This window comes from Numenius arquata, chromosome 8 (genome assembly GCF_964106895.1).
Source record: "Numenius arquata chromosome 8, bNumArq3.hap1.1, whole genome shotgun sequence".
NCBI lineage: Eukaryota > Metazoa > Chordata > Aves > Charadriiformes > Scolopacidae > Numenius > Numenius arquata.
The window spans coordinates 36,879,388-36,897,947 of NC_133583.1; the positions used below are offsets into that span (position 1 = coordinate 36,879,388).

Below are 18,560 nucleotides of genomic sequence, written 5' to 3' on the forward strand. Positions count from 1 at the left end.
ATACAATTTCATTTTGTATGCTATACTTAATAGTTATCAATACTTTTCAATAGTTTTTCTTTTTGGTTTTATTGCAAAATGACAAAGTCTGAGAGGTAATTGTAACAGACTTCTTTGAAGTCTAGCTGTAATTTATCCAAAGATTTGGAAAGCAACTTTAGAGTATAGGACAACATCTGGTAAATATGTTTGCCTCCTTATATGAAGCAAAATTAAAACCAGTCTGGGCCAGGAGAGGCTTATACTAGCATTAGAACTGTTGAGAATGATTAGAAAGCATGCTTTTTTTTTTTTTTCCTGCTGACCACAATATTCCTCAGAAATCATGGCACCATGCCATTTTGATACATAGGTTCTAGATATATGCCATACTTAAAAGACTGTGGCAGGTTTCTTAAAAGGCAGAGTGGGGGAGACTTGTGGTAAAGGATAACGTAAAAAATGCTAGTGTCTTTTTGAAGAAAAGTTGCTGCCAAGTATTTAATTGACAAGAGGCAATATTTTCTCTACATATACAAAATAACAAACAGATGTTGACTCATTTTGATCAACATCCAGATGTTGTGACCCAAGAGGTTAATATTGACCAAGGTGATGCTAGCCATCTCATCAAACAAGATCAGATTGATGAGATGGATATATATGTATATTTATGGATAGAGAAATGCAACAAAGTAATTGTAAACATGAAATACCTTTTGAAGATTAATGCTGCCTTCTAATACTGCAAATGTGTAATCCTCATTCTAGCAGAAATTTTCTTTTAACCATTATGAAAAAATGTCTCAGTCTCTAGTACCACCTTACAGAGAAGACATAACTTAGAGAGATTTAATACCTCAAAACACCCATTTCAACAAATACTTATTTTTACATACCAGATTTTTAACAAGTAGATGTAGGTGTATTGGTAATCTTATTCACAGAATTAAAATATTTCAAATTTAATTTCTTTATGAAATTGTCTGTTTAGGAACAGGTAAGGGATTTATTCCTGTTGCTAAATAATAATACCATACCACATAGTAGCATAGTGTGGTTATTAAGGGTTTGTTGGGGCTTCACAGTCAGTCCCCTATTTTCATTGGATTTTTTAATATAGTCATAAAAAAAAGTAGTGCTGCAGGCAGAAACTTGGCCTATGAGGTCTCACTCTAGGAGTTTTACTGCACAAAAGAGGACTGATTCTTTAGCTATGTGAACGTTTAAAAAAAGCTTGGTTTATTCTTTCTATGAATTTGATATATTAAAAATAGCTCTTGAAAGTGATTAGGCAGGAAGTCTATAATATTGAGGACAAGATCACGAAACTTAAAGTGTAAAAATAGAAACACTTTGTTGTGCTTTAATGAGATGATTCATCAGAATAAAATACGGTTTGAGCTACATATTTTGTATCCTTAAAAGTCTGAAAATCATTACTGAAAATAAAGAGTAAGGGAGAGAGACAGATGGTTTTGGTTTAATCATTTTAATTGATAAGCACACCAAAAAAAAAAAAAAAAGAGAGAGAAAAAGGTTTACTCGATCCTGGATCATTTTTCCACCACACCACCATAGCATTATGGGTACTCACAGGACTGAGCAGGATTCATAACTGGATGCAAGCTGATGTGTATGAGCACGTGTTGAGCCCCAGCAACAGAAAGTCTGTAGAACCGGGGAGCCCATGCAGCACCAAATAGGTGCCCAATCTGGAGATTTTACACAAGAGGGGTTTGCTGAGCAGCTTTCAGCTATTTTTACAATTGGAATCAGCACAAAAAATATCACAAAGTTCCAGTTACATTAACTTCCATGGTCATCAGAGGATCAAAGCAGCTAGGTTCTTTTCAAAATGATCTTTCTGAGGAGCAATCCAGGAAACTATGGAAATCTGTCCTTGTTTAACCATTTGAAAACACAGCATTACACAGAGCATGATAAAGGGGAAAAATATGCCCAATAATATAACATCTGGTCCTGTACCGGGGCTTAATTCTACAGCCAACAGGAATTTTGAAATAGAAGCTATTTACAGCTGGATCAAGTCTATATTCATCCATAAATACCAGCACATCTTACCACCATACGTAAATATTACTAGAAGTAGCTATTTGATCATTGCATTGGCTCCCTTGTCATTTAGCCCTAACTATTTCATTTTTCTTCCTTCTTCTCTTTCTTTTTATCTTTTCCCATATCTCTAACCTCAAGAGTACATTCCAGGCCGGTTTGGATCTGAGGACTCCTCAGGCTATGCTGTTTTTTCTCTTGATGCCACTCAGAATGAAAATTTGAACATATCAATGTTTGTCCGAACACGCAAATCTTCTGGCTTGTTACTGGCTTTGAGAAACAGTACTTACCTCTACTTAAGACTCTACTTGGAAGGTGGGAAACTCACAATGTTAGCTCTAAATTCCATGAAGTTATTAGGGAAACACTCCATGAACGATGGAAACTTTTACTTAATAACATTAAAAATAGAACCATATAAGATGGAATTGTTCCAGTCCTCTCAATACCTAGGCTTTATTTCTACTCCAGTATTAACCATCCAAAGTAAGAATATTCTGTATATTGGAGGCCTACCAGATAACAAAGAAACTGATCGAAATGGCAGGTATTTCAAAGGCTGCATCCAAGATGTAAGAGTGAATAACCAGCCGCTGGAATTCTTCCCCATTACCAATCCACTGAATTCTTTTATCAACCGAACTCTGATCAACGTCACCCAAGGCTGCACTAGTGACAACCTCTGCAAGGTAAGAATGGCATTTTTTTCATGTGTTTATAATGAGGAATTTTTGTACATTTTTTGTACATTTCCATACACATCCATTTGATGATAATGACACCTTAGGAAAATACATAAAAATGCTCAGAAGCATTTTTGTTGTTATGCTACATACGATGAATATCAGCAGCAAAATATATTTGTATAGGGAGAATTAAAATATTTTAAGGTTGAAATACTGTTATTCACCAATTATTGAACATGCTGTGCTGGCATAGTACTGGTCTTTATCACTTTCCTTATGAAATAAACAGAATTCTCCTTTTTGTCAAACAGTCCCCCATCCTTAGAGCTGGGAGTCCACCAGCTTTTATTCATACTTAGCTTGTCTTTTTTCTTTCCCCGTAGTCCAGCCCTTGCCACAACGGTGGTGTGTGCTACTCAATCTGGGATGACTTCACTTGCACGTGTCCCCCTAACACAGCAGGGAAGGCATGTGAGGAAGTTAAGTGGTGTGAGCTTGGACTCTGTCCTCATGAAGCACAATGCCAGCTGGTGCACCAAGGATTTGAATGTAGGTACATTTCAGCTATTTCTATCATCTTTGGAGATTAGAAACAATAGAAAATATTGTCAGCATTTCCTTAATACCTCAATATTAACTGCTTTTAAGGTTCATTCAAATGTTATTTCTGTATTAAAATAATAATTATGTTAATTGTAACAGTAGTGGGGAGAGTTTGCCCTACCAGACTCAGGAATTTTCAACCAGACTCCCTGACACAGATGTTTAGAGGCCCTTTGCTTTTGACTTATGCAACACAAGTTGTTGAGGCTGTACAGTAGATCAGTACATTGCCAGAGCATGAGTGTACCCCTCATAATTCCACTGCAAAGAGATAAGAGGATATCCGGTGTTGGATTAACATTAGGATGTTCTCCATCCACCTGAAAAGACAAGCTATATGGCATACATTGCATCATTTGATTTTATTAAATGTTAAATATCTTTGAAGAAAGTCACCTTAATAACAGCAATACTGTTATTCAACTAGTATCTTCATAAAAAGCACCTACATGCCAAGTAGTGTATTTGAAAATTGATGACCATTAGCAGTTTTAAGAACATTAGCCACCCTGCATAACTCTTTCCTTCTCCACTTCCCTTCTCTTTCCCACCCTGGAGCAGGATTTAAAAAGCAAGTAAAGATTTTTAAGCAATATTTTTTCTTTTTTGCTATCAAAGAAAGCCCTAATGATGTGGTGAAGGAAGATAAATACACATACAGTCTCATGGGAGCTGTTAGAATGGCTGACTCTTAAGAATGGGAAGGTTGGTCAACAAAAGTTTTCTGTCATAGACAATTTTCTGACAGATCAACATGATGCTATTTTTGTTGAGATTTTTAGAATCAGAAGTGCAGCACTTGTTAAAATTTAGAACTGAAATTAAAATTATTGTACCTTCTCTAATAGACATCTTTAACTAAAATATCATAGAATCACAGAATGGTTTGGGTTGGAAGGGACCTTAAAGATTATCTAGATCCAACCCCCCTGCCATGGGCAGGGACACCTCCCACTAGAGCAGGTTGCTCAAAGCCCCATCCAGCCTGGTCTTGAACACCTTCAGGGATGAGGCATCCACAACTTCTCTGGACAACCTGTTCCAGTGCCTCACTACCCTCATAGTAAAGAATTTCTTCCTAATATATAATCTAATCTTCCCTCTTTCAGTTTAAAACCGTTACCCTTCGTCCTATTGTTCCACTCCCTGATAAAGAGTCCCTCCCCATCTCTCCTGTAGGTCCCCTTTAGGTACTGAAAGGCTGCTATAAGGCCTCCCTGGAGTCTTCTCTTCTCCAGGCTGAACAACCCCAACTCTCTCAGCCAATCTTCATAGGAGAGGTGCTCCAGCCCTCTGATCATCTCCATGGCCCTCCTCTGGACTTGCTCCAACGGATCCATGTTCTTCTTATGTTGGAGTCCCCAGAGCCAGACACAGTACTCCAGGTGGGGTCTCACCAGAGTGGAGTAGAGGGGTAGAATCACTTCCCTCGACCTGCTGGCCACACTTCTTTTGATGCAGCCCAGGATACAGTCGGATTTCTGGGCTGCCAGTGCACATTGTTGGCTCATGTCGAGCTTCTCGTCCACCAACACTCCGAAGTCAGGGCTGCTATCAACCCATTCTCCGACCAACCTGTATTTGTGCTTGGGATTGCCATGACCCAGTTGCAGGACCTTGCACTTGACCTGGTTGAAGTTCATGAGGTATCAAAATATGTTGTCTCATAAACTTTCCTATTGCATACTACAGCAGACTGTAAACACACAGAGCAGAGAAGTGAAAAGTATCTGAACTGTTTCCTTTTGCCAAACTCAAGGTCATTTACACTGTTAGATCACCTTTAGATTTCTGTGCTGGTTTATGTGGCAATAGCAGGGAGTTTCACTAATAGATACTCAAAAATGTCTGCACTACAGAGCTGTATTTTTAGCTAGTTGTTTTCTTAACTACAGCATAGACTTATTGTTCAACACAAGGTAATGAGAGGAGTTTTAGTGGCCAGCAAATTCTCTGCCAGCCTGGCGTCTTATGCTCTGGATACCATTTTAAGCTAAGGCAGAAAAAGATTTGTTTTCCAGGGGCTGTGGCTATAGTTCCACTTGGCTACAATTAGCAAGTCCTTTAGGAAAACATGCACTCCAGAAAAAAAGTCAACACAGGAAGCTGATGTGGGGAACATCAAGTAACAGCAAAACTGTGTGCACGGTGTCACAACTGAGAATAAAAGCACATCGAGATGGCTTGCTGTGCTCAGGACTTAATAAGACTTCTACAGGAGTATTTTAGCTTTATGAATTTAAAAACCTCAGCTTTATGAGACATGAAAAATCAGAAATAATTTTGAAAAGATCTGACTTTAATTTTTAGTATGATTTCCTCTGAGGAAACTTTTCCTATGAGAAAGACACCACATTTGATGTGCCAGGTAAGATGGTTACACATCTGCTGCCTTACTATCAGGATACATGGTCAATAATTTCATACTGGGACTCCCAGGGGTTCTTTTCACCAAGATTTACTGAGCCCGGAGATAGCTCAGGAACCCCCCTTATCTTAGTGCTAGGATCTTGCAAAACTAAATTTGTCTGAAATACAAACAGAAGATATTCCTTCCTGTCCATAATCTTCATAAATCTCAGAATGTGCAAATTTACAGCCCAGTGAGTTAATGCATTTTAGTAGAAACCATGCTAATGAAAGATGTCAAATACCTTTGTGAAGATGTCCATAAAACTGCCATAATGTTGCCCATCAATTTTCACTCACTGCAGTTCAAAGTGAGTGCTCTGCTGCCCTCCCAGTCCCGCCAGCACAGGCTCGGTGCCATCAGCGGGGCTGTGGTAGTGTGTACACAGCAGAAGCTCGCTTTAATGTGACAGGCACGACTCTTCTTACATTGATTTTGAAGGGGCTTTTGGCCAACCGAATTCAATTAAATTAATCCTGTTTGCATCAGGGAGAGTAAATTAGGATCCAATCAAATACTTTCTAAAACCTCTTTATTTTTCTTCTAAGAAAAGAGGAATTGAGAACAAAGGTGCACCCTATCCAGATCTCTCATGGTGAATAACCAGCTGCCAATACTTAGAGAACAAATATAAAATGACAAATGTATATCTTCTTTTGCAATACCCTCTAAGCCTCAGCTTTAAGTTGTGTAAAATCATGATTACCTCCTCTTTGCCTAAATAGGAAAAAGAGAGATAACACTAACTTAGAATTATATCTTCAGAATTATAATTTGAGATGATGTAAAGCAACACACTTTGATATCAATATAGCTGGTGCTGGCACTGCCCCATGCCTGTTCTATAACCAAAAGGAGCAGGCAAGGATAACTGAAACACTGGTAGAATTTGATTGTTTTTCAGAAAACCCAAAAGGACTTACATGACGGGGAGCACGGGGCACTGCAGAGAGATTGTTCCACGTGTATTGGTTTAAAGTTGGCCTGGTTTCTCAATTATTATCTTTGCACAGGTCTTGCTAATGCAGTGTTTAGTGGCCGAAGCAGTGCGATATTTTACAGAAGCAATGGAAAAATCAGCAGAGACCTCACCAATATCGTATTTGGCTTTCGAACTAGGGACACTGACGTGATACTGCTGTATGCGGAGAAGGAGCCAGAGTTTGTTATCATCAGTATTCACAAATCCAAATTACTCTTTCAATTGCAAAGTGGCAACAGCTTTTATAAACTGACCCTTGCTAGTTCACTGCCTGTGAGTGATGGGAAATGGCATCAAGTGACGGTCTCTATGGTAGAGCCTTTGTCCCAGTTCTCTAGATGGCACATTGATATAGATAACAAGAAAGACACCGCAACTAGCACAACTGCCGCAGGAAGCCTCAATTTTTTAAGAGAAGAGACAGACATCCATGTCGCTGACAAGGCTTTTGACAGTCTGGATGGCCTGCGAGGATGTATGAGCACCATAGAAATCAGCGGCATTTATCTCTCATACTTTGAAAATGCTGACATCCCTACTAAAAAACCTCAAGAGGAGCAATTTCTCAAAATATCCGCAAACCCTGCTCTTACTGGATGTTTGCAGGTAGATGTCTGCAGCTCAGATCCCTGTATGCATGAGGGCATATGTGAAGACTTCTACACTTCCTACCGCTGCATATGTCCCAAAGGATGGACTGGCACCCATTGTGAAGTCAACATCGATGAATGCTTTTCAAACCCCTGTGTTCATGGGAACTGCACTGACGGGATCAGCTCTTACGAGTGCAGTTGTGAACCTGGTTACAGAGGCATAAATTGTGAAGAAGACATAGACAACTGCTGGGGCCACCAGTGTGCAAACGGGGCCACTTGCATAGATGGGATTAATGGCTATTCTTGCCTGTGTGCTGGTAACTTCACCGGAAAATTTTGCAGGTACTATAAACAAGGCAGATCCTTATAATTTTTTCAGGTCTCTTCTGAAGGTTTATTATACCACTGGTGTCTCCATTTTAAATGTGCATTTAATAAACTGCATATTCCAGACCTGTATGATGTCAGTTATGCATCTATCCGCATATTAATCACGGCTGCAGAATTAACGTATAAAGAGTCTGCAGTACAGATCAATTAGATGTGGATCGAGGCAGTGGAGAGGTGGCAGCTGAGGCAGGGACTGATGAGACAGAGCAAGGAGACTGGGAACAAGGCACAGCTCTGCTGCCAGCCTGGGTGAAACAAGTTCTCTTATGATGGGATTACAAGTCTGACAGAGCTCGGAGATAGACATGTGACACCTTTTTTTTTTTTAAAAAAAAATATTTTAAGGGTTTTGAATCTCTAAAACTGTACTTTATTAGAGTAATAGAGGTCTAGAACTGTCAGTAGGAAAATTTAGAGTTAGTGGGTAAGAGAAAATAACATTAGAAGGGTTTGTATAGAGTTTTTCTCCCTACTCACAGCATCCTTGCTTTGTGGGTTTTTTGCTCTAAGCTTGCTCTCTCAGCCCAGCAATCCTGGTGGCTGCAGACACCACAAAGCCCACTCTTCATCACTTTTGAGGCCTCCTCACATGCCTGTTTCTTATTCTTTTCAGACACTCCTCTATAAAGGCTGCAGGCTCTTCCCTGGCCTCTCTACCGTTTACTCACCCTTCTCCGCACACCATAAACTTCTCCCTTGTGAGCATGAGTCGTGCTCACAAGAGAAGGCAAAATCCTTCTTCTTCCTCCAGACGACTCCAACAAACCCAGTCTGCTGCAGCCTGGAGGATGCAAACAGACAATTGTCTTTGTGCTGCCCAGCCTCAGGCTATAATTACACAACTGCCAATTTTTATTGACTTTTTTTTTTTGTGCAGGGAGGACATACTGAGATTTAGAGGTGCCTTATATTGGCCAGTATGGCCAATCTTGTATGCTAAATCTATCTTTTGAACTCTTCTACTCAGCTGTTCAGGTATCACGTAGATCCACATCATGTAGGTAGAGTGTTGTCCCTTTTTTTTGTTTGTTTTGCTAAGAAATTAATTGTTAACTGGCCTGTAAATACTAGGAAAAGGAAAATCAAATTCAGCAAATTTTAAAAAAAATTAATTCAAACATATTATGTGAGTCTTAAACCTCGGTTCCTGCTCTCTTTCCTTTGGATGATACCCCAGCCAGTAACAACATTGCTCCCCCAGTTCAGTTGCTGCCTACCATGAACCATGAGCATCCTGAGTACCCCAGGCACCAGGCGTGTCAATGCACACAGATGTGGGGTTTCCTTTCCAAAGAGGAAACTATGGGGGCAGTCGGTATTTGCAGCCCCTGAAGCTGTGTGCTCATTTACAGCTCCCTCTATTTGGAGACTAACAGCACTAGATTCTGCATTCAAATAACAAATTTGCAAGGTAGATCTAATTATTTTCCACTAAAGCACTGAACTAGAGTGAAATTAAAAGCTGGGAGAGCATGAGACATCCAGAAACAAGGAAAGTGCAAATAACTACTGCCGTTGCCTTCTTATTTACCTAGATATAGAAGATTACCATATACAGTTTGTGGGAATGAAGAGAGAAACCTCACTTGTTTCAACTATGGCAACTGCACTGATCTCAGTGGCGAGTTGACATGTGTGTGCCTGCCTGGATTTGCTGGAGAACGGTAAGATGCTTTGCCCAGCAGATCATTGTGGAGCAATTCTTCCAAAAGCTGTTCCAGAAGGGTTGAGAGCATAACAACCAGAGAGGTTTTGCCCTCCTGCAGAAATACAAACACAGCAGTTGCTTAAGTTGAGCAGTTCCTTGCTTTAGTGACTCTGAGGGCCTAAAAGTATAGCTGTTTTACTTAGATAAAGATCACAAATTTATGCAGTAAGATTCAATCCAGCATAGAACCATTAACTCCAGTGCAAGATATTATTTCTTAGACAGCATTGTACACTTCTATGTGCCTGCTTTTTGGATTCCATGCCCAATTTGTATATGATAAGATATGATGTTATCTTTCTAAAGGTGGGGACATATAAATATACATATATCCTGATCACATATAAAAGTCATCCACAATACACTGACACATGAATATGCAAAGCTGCTTCATTTTCACAAATTCGTATTGTGAATATACAATCTATTCTCTCACAGGGATGGTATGAGATGACATACCTGGTGGCACTGCAGCTTGTGACTTTCTCACTGAATGCTGAACTATGAAAACAGAATATATTTTAAAAAGAGGTTGAGAAATACTTTTTATATGTTATAGTTTAGTCTGAAACAGAAGGGGCCTTCCTCTCAGTTAAATTTTTATTCTATAGCATATTGTCACAATTCACACTTACCATTTGATCATGTTCTGCAAACAGCCCTGCAGCAAGGAGTCCTGACAGCCTCAGGGCATTAGGTGCCGTAGAAATGTAGTAAGACATTGCCACAGTCATAATATGGGCTGAGTAGGTAAGGGTACCTTTTTGGATAGTGAGACAGGAAAAACCATACGTGCTTTTAGTCAAATTAATGTTACCTCAGAGTATAATATCCAAAAGTTCAACAGGACCAAGCTGTGCTGGCTCTGCAAACACAAAGAATTTTTCAACAAAAAGTTTCATTCTCTAAAAAATTTATTAACCCACTGATTTTGTGAAAACAGTACAGTAAGCTATAAAAGATAAATGAGATGAAAATTTCTACTCAATCAATTCACAGTGTAGCTATAAGATATGTCTGCATTGTACCATTTAACTCATCCAGTGGGTCTGTGTACCACCTCACAATATTCAAAAAAAGGGGAAAAAGATAAAATAAAATACAAAAAAGTAAAAACATATTGTCAGACATCTCACTGTGTATATTTCTTGGTACTTCAAGACAGAAGGAAAATACTTTTTCCTTCTTCCTTCCCCTGCCAGGCAACTTGCTAACTACAGCTTTGGGAATGAGCCTTCCTTACATCCATCCCACTGGCTGGCAATAATCTCTATTTTATGGTTCCCATGTTTCTCATATTGAACAGTAGCCTTGTACCAATTGCACTGAGCTTTAACAGACTATCACAGCAAGGCATTCTTCTCCAATATCTAAAATTGACTATTTGTCCTCTTTTTCTCCATGTTGCCAAACCATAAACCAGTAGCACTTCTGTGCTTGCAGATCTTAGTATACCAAATAAGAGAATTTACTCCTTTTTTCAGAACAAATACAAATATATCAGTTAATAAAGAAATCAAACTCCAAACCCTTTGTATATCTATTAGATTGATAAAACAGACATTTTCTTTTAAGACAATATTTCATCCCTCAGAAAGCTATTGACGCACAGTGTAGAGAAAATAGTATCTTTCTACATCAATCAGTTGACTTGGAATCACAAAAAAAGAAAAAATAATAGCTGGAAAGGGAAATGTGAAAATATCACTCTTCATAAAAGGAGACACAGTTGTCTCTTGAGAACAAATTTTTCATTGAATTCAAACTGAGATTTTCAAAACTACCTAAGGGAGTTAAACTTTCAAGTGTTCCTGAAACTCGGTTGTATTCAGGTGCCTAATCCCTGCAAGGTTTTGTTTTTTTTTTTTTGATTTTGCATAGGTAGGTTTATAGCTATACAACTAATACTTTAATTTAGCTTTTTGAAGTACACTAATATAAGGTACCATTGAAGGAAACTGTTGAAACTTTTTTATAGATCAATAAAGAAAATCAGCTAAAAGTGTTTAATATAAAGAACATCTCTTCTCTAATGTAACACTAAAATTTATTGTGAGGTTATGAATATGATTAAGGAAAGTAATTCCTTATAATTCTCACATTCTTCTTTAAGAATAAATCTGCTTTTTTATCCTGAAAAATTAGTATTAATCATTAGTGTTATTTGAAAAAAAAAAGGGATAGGGAATTAACAGGGAACTTTGTCTGAAAACTAGGAATGATTTAGTGATTTGCTGCTCTGACAATCTCATACATTCCTCTTTAATGTTCAATTGGTAACCTTGAGAAATTATGAGAACTCAAATTTCTTTTATCATCAGAATTAATTCAAAAACATTTAATGGTACATGTTCAAGCTTGTAGAGCCCTGTTCTAAACCAGTCTTACCATGCCCAGGGCCCGTGTCCTGACTGGATAGGAGATTCTGCTGGGCATCCATTAGCATTTCAAATTGAGGAAAAAAAAAAACAAACAGGTGAGCATTGCCAGGGGCACTCAGCTGGGAAAATCACACATTTGTTTTACTGATATCCAGACAAGTAAGAAGGAGAATGTGCCCTTAGCTCCCAGGAACAATGAAAATGGATAAGCAAGCTGTCGGCAGGATGTGTGCTGGATCTAGCTCTAAAATCATACACAAATTTTTATTTCACATTGCTAAGCACCATTAACCATGAAATACTTTACAGAGATGAAATTTCCGGCTTAACTCTCTGTGTTTGAAAATAATACGGGAAGTCCAGGATTCGATGTGGCTAACCAGGTAGTTAATAAAATCATAAACAGATGTGGAATTAGACTGCAGATTTCAAATAGAGCATCCTCCCTCTCCCCAAAAGCTTCTGAATTAAAAATATGCCTGTTCAGTGCATTTTATTTGTGATTTCAGTCGCTCACTATTTGCAGTCTTTCCTCTAGGTGTGAAAAGGACATTGACGAGTGCAGCTCTGACCCGTGTCTGAACGGGGGCCTCTGCCAGAACCTACTCAACAAGTTTCACTGCCTCTGCGATGTGAACTATGCCGGGGACCGCTGTGAGATAGATGTAAGCGACCTCTCCTTTTTTGTCTCATTACTGTTGTGGCAGAACCTCTTTCAGCTTCTCTCCTATCTTATTCTACGAATGGATGATGATCCAGCAGTTGAGTGGGGTGAACAGGAAGACTATTAGCAGTCTTTATACTTTTGTATTTTAATACAGCAGAAGATGCCTTGACTAAACAGCTTAGTAAAGCAATACAAACATCAGAGTTTTAAAAAATTGTTCTATATTTCTTTGAACAATTTTCTACGAATTGCTTTGGATCTGGTTTAGTTCTTTCTCTTAATTTTAGAGCAAATCTATCAGATCTTTAAAAGTGTTTCATTTCACCTCCACCAGAGCATGTCACCGCATACACACTGCCAGTGGGCAACAGTGAGACACACAAACAGGCAATACGTATTAATGAGAACTACAAGTTATGCTGATGATGGCATTCAAACCCTACTCCAGTGAGTGGCAAAGACCCGTTGCCTTCAATAAGGCTAATTTCAACTTTAAATCTTACAGATGGTCACTAACTTTGTATCACATAACACGTTCATTGCTGTTTCTTTGGCACTGTGGTCTCACACCTGTGAAATCATATATAACATTTTTAGATAATTAGATAATAGTTTGGATTAGCAATTGGCGACACACTGAGGACAATCTCACATCCATTTGAATTAGTGGCAATCCTGTGCTGATATCACTAGTGCTGAACCACCACTCTGGTAGCCTGTACACCTCCAATGTCTTATACTGAGATAAAATACAGCTGTCTTAATGTTCATCATGATCCCTTTTTCAAGACAGACCCAGTAAGTACATCAGACTTTAAAATCATAGATTTGTTGTTTGTTCAAAGAATTCTGTCACTTTGAGTAAATCTATGTTATCCATCAATAGATATGAGTGTCATCAGACAAAAATATGGTGGTGTTTTTTTCCTTCTCAGGAATCAATAAAGGTAGTTGAGTTGATTGGTTGTCCATGATCTTTAAAGAATGAAAATAAAGGGCCTGAAAATTCCGAATATCAGGAGATTTAGCAAAAGACGTAATAGCAAAATATCTGTGCTGTTGCCTTTGAGAGCGCAGACACAACTGAAGTACATTGTTAAATACAAAACAATAGTGAAAAGTGAGGGTTTTTTTCTGAACAATTTTTTAAGGCAAAAACCATTAATGAACTGTGCAACCATTTCTCTGGGCAGTCATGTTCATATTTTATTTGTATATATTCTGTACTCCTCTTAGTCATTTAAATAGTGTCCTTGAGCGTTGATTCAAAAGAGTAAGAGTGTATAAGGGGGTTTTTTATTATCAAGTGATATGGCACGTAGCAGAGTTACAGGAAATACTAACTAATATTATACAATGAAGTCCTCCAGAGAGAAAAAGCTGAGACCGCAGAAGTCCCTGAGCCCACTGATATTATGGTTTCCCCAACTTTAAACCTGACCCTCTTTCCTCAGTCCTACCCAACTTGCTGTGGATTGGACTTGGAGTGTTCATGGAGAGCAAATCTCACCTTTAATTCTACAGTTGCACTAAGACACCTTAAAATGTGTATAAGTGAGATGTTAAGGTTCCTGTTTTGCCATGGCAGGATGTCACAGAAGTCACTGCCTGGGAATCAAGACTTTACTTCTACTTCCCACCTTTCATAAACGTTCCAAAGTTTGTTATTTTTCTGAATACCATTCAACACATAATTGCAGCAACACTGGTGTTATTAAAATGTCTACTCCTATTTTCAGGGGAAAAAAAAAAAACACACACACATTTTTTGCACATTTATGGAAAATACCATGATTCACCCCTGTGATACGTCATGTATTCCTGTCTCAAGCACCTGCCTTAGTATGAAAACTTAAGCACAATATATTTACTTCTGATCATTGTATTACACAAGGATAATGTCTTTGCTATCTTTATTATACCAAAAAAGTGATATGGGTAATTTTCTTCTTAATCTTAATTTAAAAAAAAAAAAATCATTCAGCTAAAATTTCATTTCTACTTTATAAGCAAACAATAAACATAAGGTGGGAATGCATGTTCCAGTACTGGGGATGAAAACAGTATAGCAGCAGTGTCAGAAACAAGACTGTATTCTATCAAATGTAGGGCTTAGTCATCTTGATTACTGAGAATCACATGTAATATTGTGAATTATATAACATAGACAAAGACAACAAAACAAAACCAAACTGCATTTTTGATTGTTTTTTACATGAAAATACAGTTTTGGAAAATTTGGGGTTTTACTCCAAGTAAAATAATGTGATCAAACTTACAATTTCAGAGGAAAATTATTTTTTTAAAGAAATAAGTATTTCTGTGTGAAATGTTTTTGGTTTAAAGTATCAAAGTAAAACAAAACAAAATTAAAACATTCACCTGTTCTAAGTTAAAATGTTGATTTTCTTTTATATGGAGAAATTTAAAGTAATAATGTGTTATGTTGGAAATTTTATTCCAAACTGTAGTTTTCATTTCATCCTGGCTAAAAATGTTACTTAGTTCTGTATTACTGAAATTAATAATTTAAACACCATCAAAAATAATTTCAAATTAAAACTATCATATCATTTCAGAATTCTAACTAAAAGCAAAGAAATAAGAAATTTTGAAAGTTCTAATGAAAAAAAAAACCTGATGCTACAAACCAAAGCTGTTCAAATCAATTTTTTTTTTAAAAAATCAAAATTTAAAGAATCACTATATCTTTGGGGTTTTTCTCACTGGGTTTAGTTCAGCTCCCACATAAATAAATCAAAGTCTTAGGTACTTTATAGAATATGGATATACTATAATAAGCAAAAATTTCATCCTGATATTAATGTTGAAGAAAGCTAGAAAGCAGTACACGTAATAAGAGTATGTCTGAAATACTATAGCTATATGCATAATATGAAAATCAAAGAACATATCTGTATAGAGATTCCAAAACACTTTCTCTTCAATACTAAAAATTTTATATGAGTGTACATACAATATTAAAAACAGGTTTTACATGGATTTACAGGAATATGCACATTATTCATCTAGAATATATAAGCAGAGCATCAGTTCACTCTTTCCTTCTCTGAGAACACACCTGTAATTGAATTCTTTCCTTCCTCTAATGCCTTGTCATCATGAAACATCCCCTGACTTCAGAAATGCTGCTCCTTTCCGCTTTGTACTTCTGTATTCTCAACTACATTGTGCACATGTACATAACTTTCCTATCTTTATACAAAAAATAAACCTTCTGCCTTTGTCTTTTTATGTCTGCTCCTCATTTTCTCGTAATGACTCTATTCATTTGCTTTAAGTGTGCCATGTTTTCTGAATGTTTGCGCTTGACACCACACAAAAACTAAGGTTTTTGTCTTCCCTATGTCTTCTCCAGGGGCACTGACAGCGCAGGGTCGGGCAAGTGCTTCCCAAAAAAGTGGTTCAGCCTCTCAAACCACTTTGGCTGCAGTATTGTGTTACCTGTCAAGGGTGATTTCTTCTGCTGGGCAGCTCTTGATATCTTACAGAGCACAACTAAACAAATCAGCCCCCAGATCAACAATTCAGAGAGGAAAGGATTTTATCCCCATAGCTTAAAGTGACGCTCATTACTTGGTTCCTCCTTATGTATTGTCAATACTTACAAAACTGTTGAGCATTACAAGGTCTCCATTAGTATTTTCATGGCTCATCCCTTTCCATGAAGCTATCATACCCCATAAGCTGGACCTGTCCCATGCACAGGTCTTCCAACACACCAGTGGAGAACAGGCTTCATATTTCTAATTTAAAAGGTGAAAAAAAAAAAAATCAAAACCAAACAGATTAATTAAAATAACATTCTTGATTTTGTGGGTTTATTCTTTTTTAAGAAATGGAGGTGTAGGCCATTTAAAGGCAAATGGCTATAGAAGCAAACAAGAAAAAAAAAAGCTGGATAAATAAGGACACTAAGCACTATGTTTTCTGTAAACACATCCAATTAGTAACACTTTTTTGGATTAGGAGTGTTGAAAAGGCCATTATTCATGTTTAAGTTTAAGATATAACAACAAGAATTTCATACATCTCCAGTGTTGCAATTTTATTGCAAATCTTTTGATATTTAGAACACAAGCTCCCAGACGAGTTCTCACTTTTGTGAGAATCTCAGTATTCACTCAAAAAAACCCAACCAAACAAAAAGAAAGCTAAAAAAAAAAAAAAAAAAGGAAAAGGAAAAGGAAAGGATCATACCACTTTGGGTGTTGAGAAGGGTTTGGAAAACTGTCATCTCAATATGCTCAGAATTAAAGGGGGGATACCAGACAAGTAAATGAAAGAAAGTAAACCAGCAGGATCCTGATGTTTGGAGGTGTGGCTTGTGATATTGAATACTGATATCTTCTGTAATGGATCCCTCTATATTTTGATACTAAGATTCAAATTGTTTTTCAGATGCCAGTGACTGTCATTCAGAAATATGGGCAATGGGAAGTAACAGTGTTCATTCTTGGGGCAGAAATAAGATTTCTGAAAAGAGGAGAAAGACAGCAGTGACGGAGGTACTAGAAAGAAGAGCAAAGGGTTTTGCATCACCTATGGGATGAATGAAAGTATATTCTTTGATGTGTTTGGCAAACACATCAAAGGTGTTTCACTGGGGAAGTATACACAAAGAATGACAGTTGCTTTATTGACCATGCATAGATCCTACTTCTGACCCTTAAAACACAGACACTGACTGACCCTCCTCTGCTGATGCTCTAATACAATTTGGACTCTGCCAGCAGTATCCTATCACAATTTTAACTACAAAAAGCCCATGTGTTTGTCAATTGGAAAATATCCTTGATGTGGTGTGCTTATTTGAATTCTCGTACTCCCAGAACATGTAATTTTTGAGAAACTAGATCCAATACTCAATTTACTCAGCGCATGTGACTATGGGATGTTGAGGAAACTAAAAATAGGAAAAAAATCTGCTCAAACTCACAGGGATGAAATCAGGTTTCATTCTTTCATTGCAAAAAACCACAAAAAAAACTTGCAGCAAGTCTTCTTTCTATGTTACTTAGATTACTATTATCTGAAATAGGTTTCCAGAGTGTGAAAAAATGCAGAGTTTGGTTGTTCATTTTACTTGTGTTTCAAGAGTGCCCAGAGGTCCCATTAGGCTGAGGAGCACATCCTGCTAGTGCTGTGTTCTGCTTGTGCCAGCAAAAGGCAGACGTGTCTCTGCACCTGCTAGCGAACAGCTCAGTCTGTACTTTGAATGTGTTTCTTGAACATTATCATCAGCTGGCCCTTTGGGACAGTACTTCCTCACAAAGCACACCCCCTCCTATTGTACATGTGAATATACATGAAACTTGAAAGTGGTGGAGGATTTCATGTCCCAGAATTAAAGTTCTGCTTAAGGTAGCTACTGCTATGTGCTCTGATGTGCACTGTTGTTGCATTCATATGCTCTTCCAGCTGGTACCTTTCCATCCTCCTGGGCACAAGGACAAGCATCATGCACTGGAGGTTACGATTCACATTTAATGTCATTAAGAATACACCGATAAGCATGTAAGATATGTTCAATATTGAATCTAAATTCAAGAAAACTCTCTCAGGCTTCCATAGTGGAGACACACAGAATTTTGATTGAATCTGCTCTACAGCGATTAGCTAATGTATTCATTAATTGCAAGGGTTATTAATATGAACGTAGCAAATGATACTTAATTACAATAATTAATGCCTGGTGATTCATGAATTATGCATTCCATAGCTATTTACATATTCATACTTATGAGGCTATTAATGGATAATTATCATTTGACTAAAAGATGTGGACATCAGGAATTTAACAACTACAGCATTTTCTCCCAGTCTCACTGTGTCTTTACCTGTTTGTCTTGCTCTTGTATACCTCTATCTTGCCATTACACACAGAAACAGAAACTATATTTTATTTTAAAGTCCTATAGAGCAATATAATGGCAAATATAGCCATACAGGTTAGTTTTCACACTGCACCAGTTCTGAGCCAGTGTTCTCATCAGTTTATGTCCTGAGGTTGTAAAACAATTTAGAAGATTTTTAGGATATTACTTGAAAAGAAAAA

General features: G+C 37.6%; 1 protein-coding gene across 1 annotated transcript in view; it reads left to right on the forward strand.

Moving 5' to 3' along the window:
• The window catches only part of CRB1 (crumbs cell polarity complex component 1), a 99,373-nt gene that overhangs the window by 62,171 nt on the left and 18,642 nt on the right, over nucleotides 1–18,560 (forward strand). Inside the window, exons 8-12 of the mRNA XM_074151778.1 lie at nucleotides 2,197–2,747; nucleotides 3,128–3,293; nucleotides 6,771–7,677; nucleotides 9,261–9,389; nucleotides 12,353–12,479. Of these exons, the coding sequence (XP_074007879.1) occupies nucleotides 2,197–2,747; nucleotides 3,128–3,293; nucleotides 6,771–7,677; nucleotides 9,261–9,389; nucleotides 12,353–12,479 (1,880 nt within the window). The remainder of the gene's footprint in view (nucleotides 1–2,196; nucleotides 2,748–3,127; nucleotides 3,294–6,770; nucleotides 7,678–9,260; nucleotides 9,390–12,352; nucleotides 12,480–18,560) is intronic.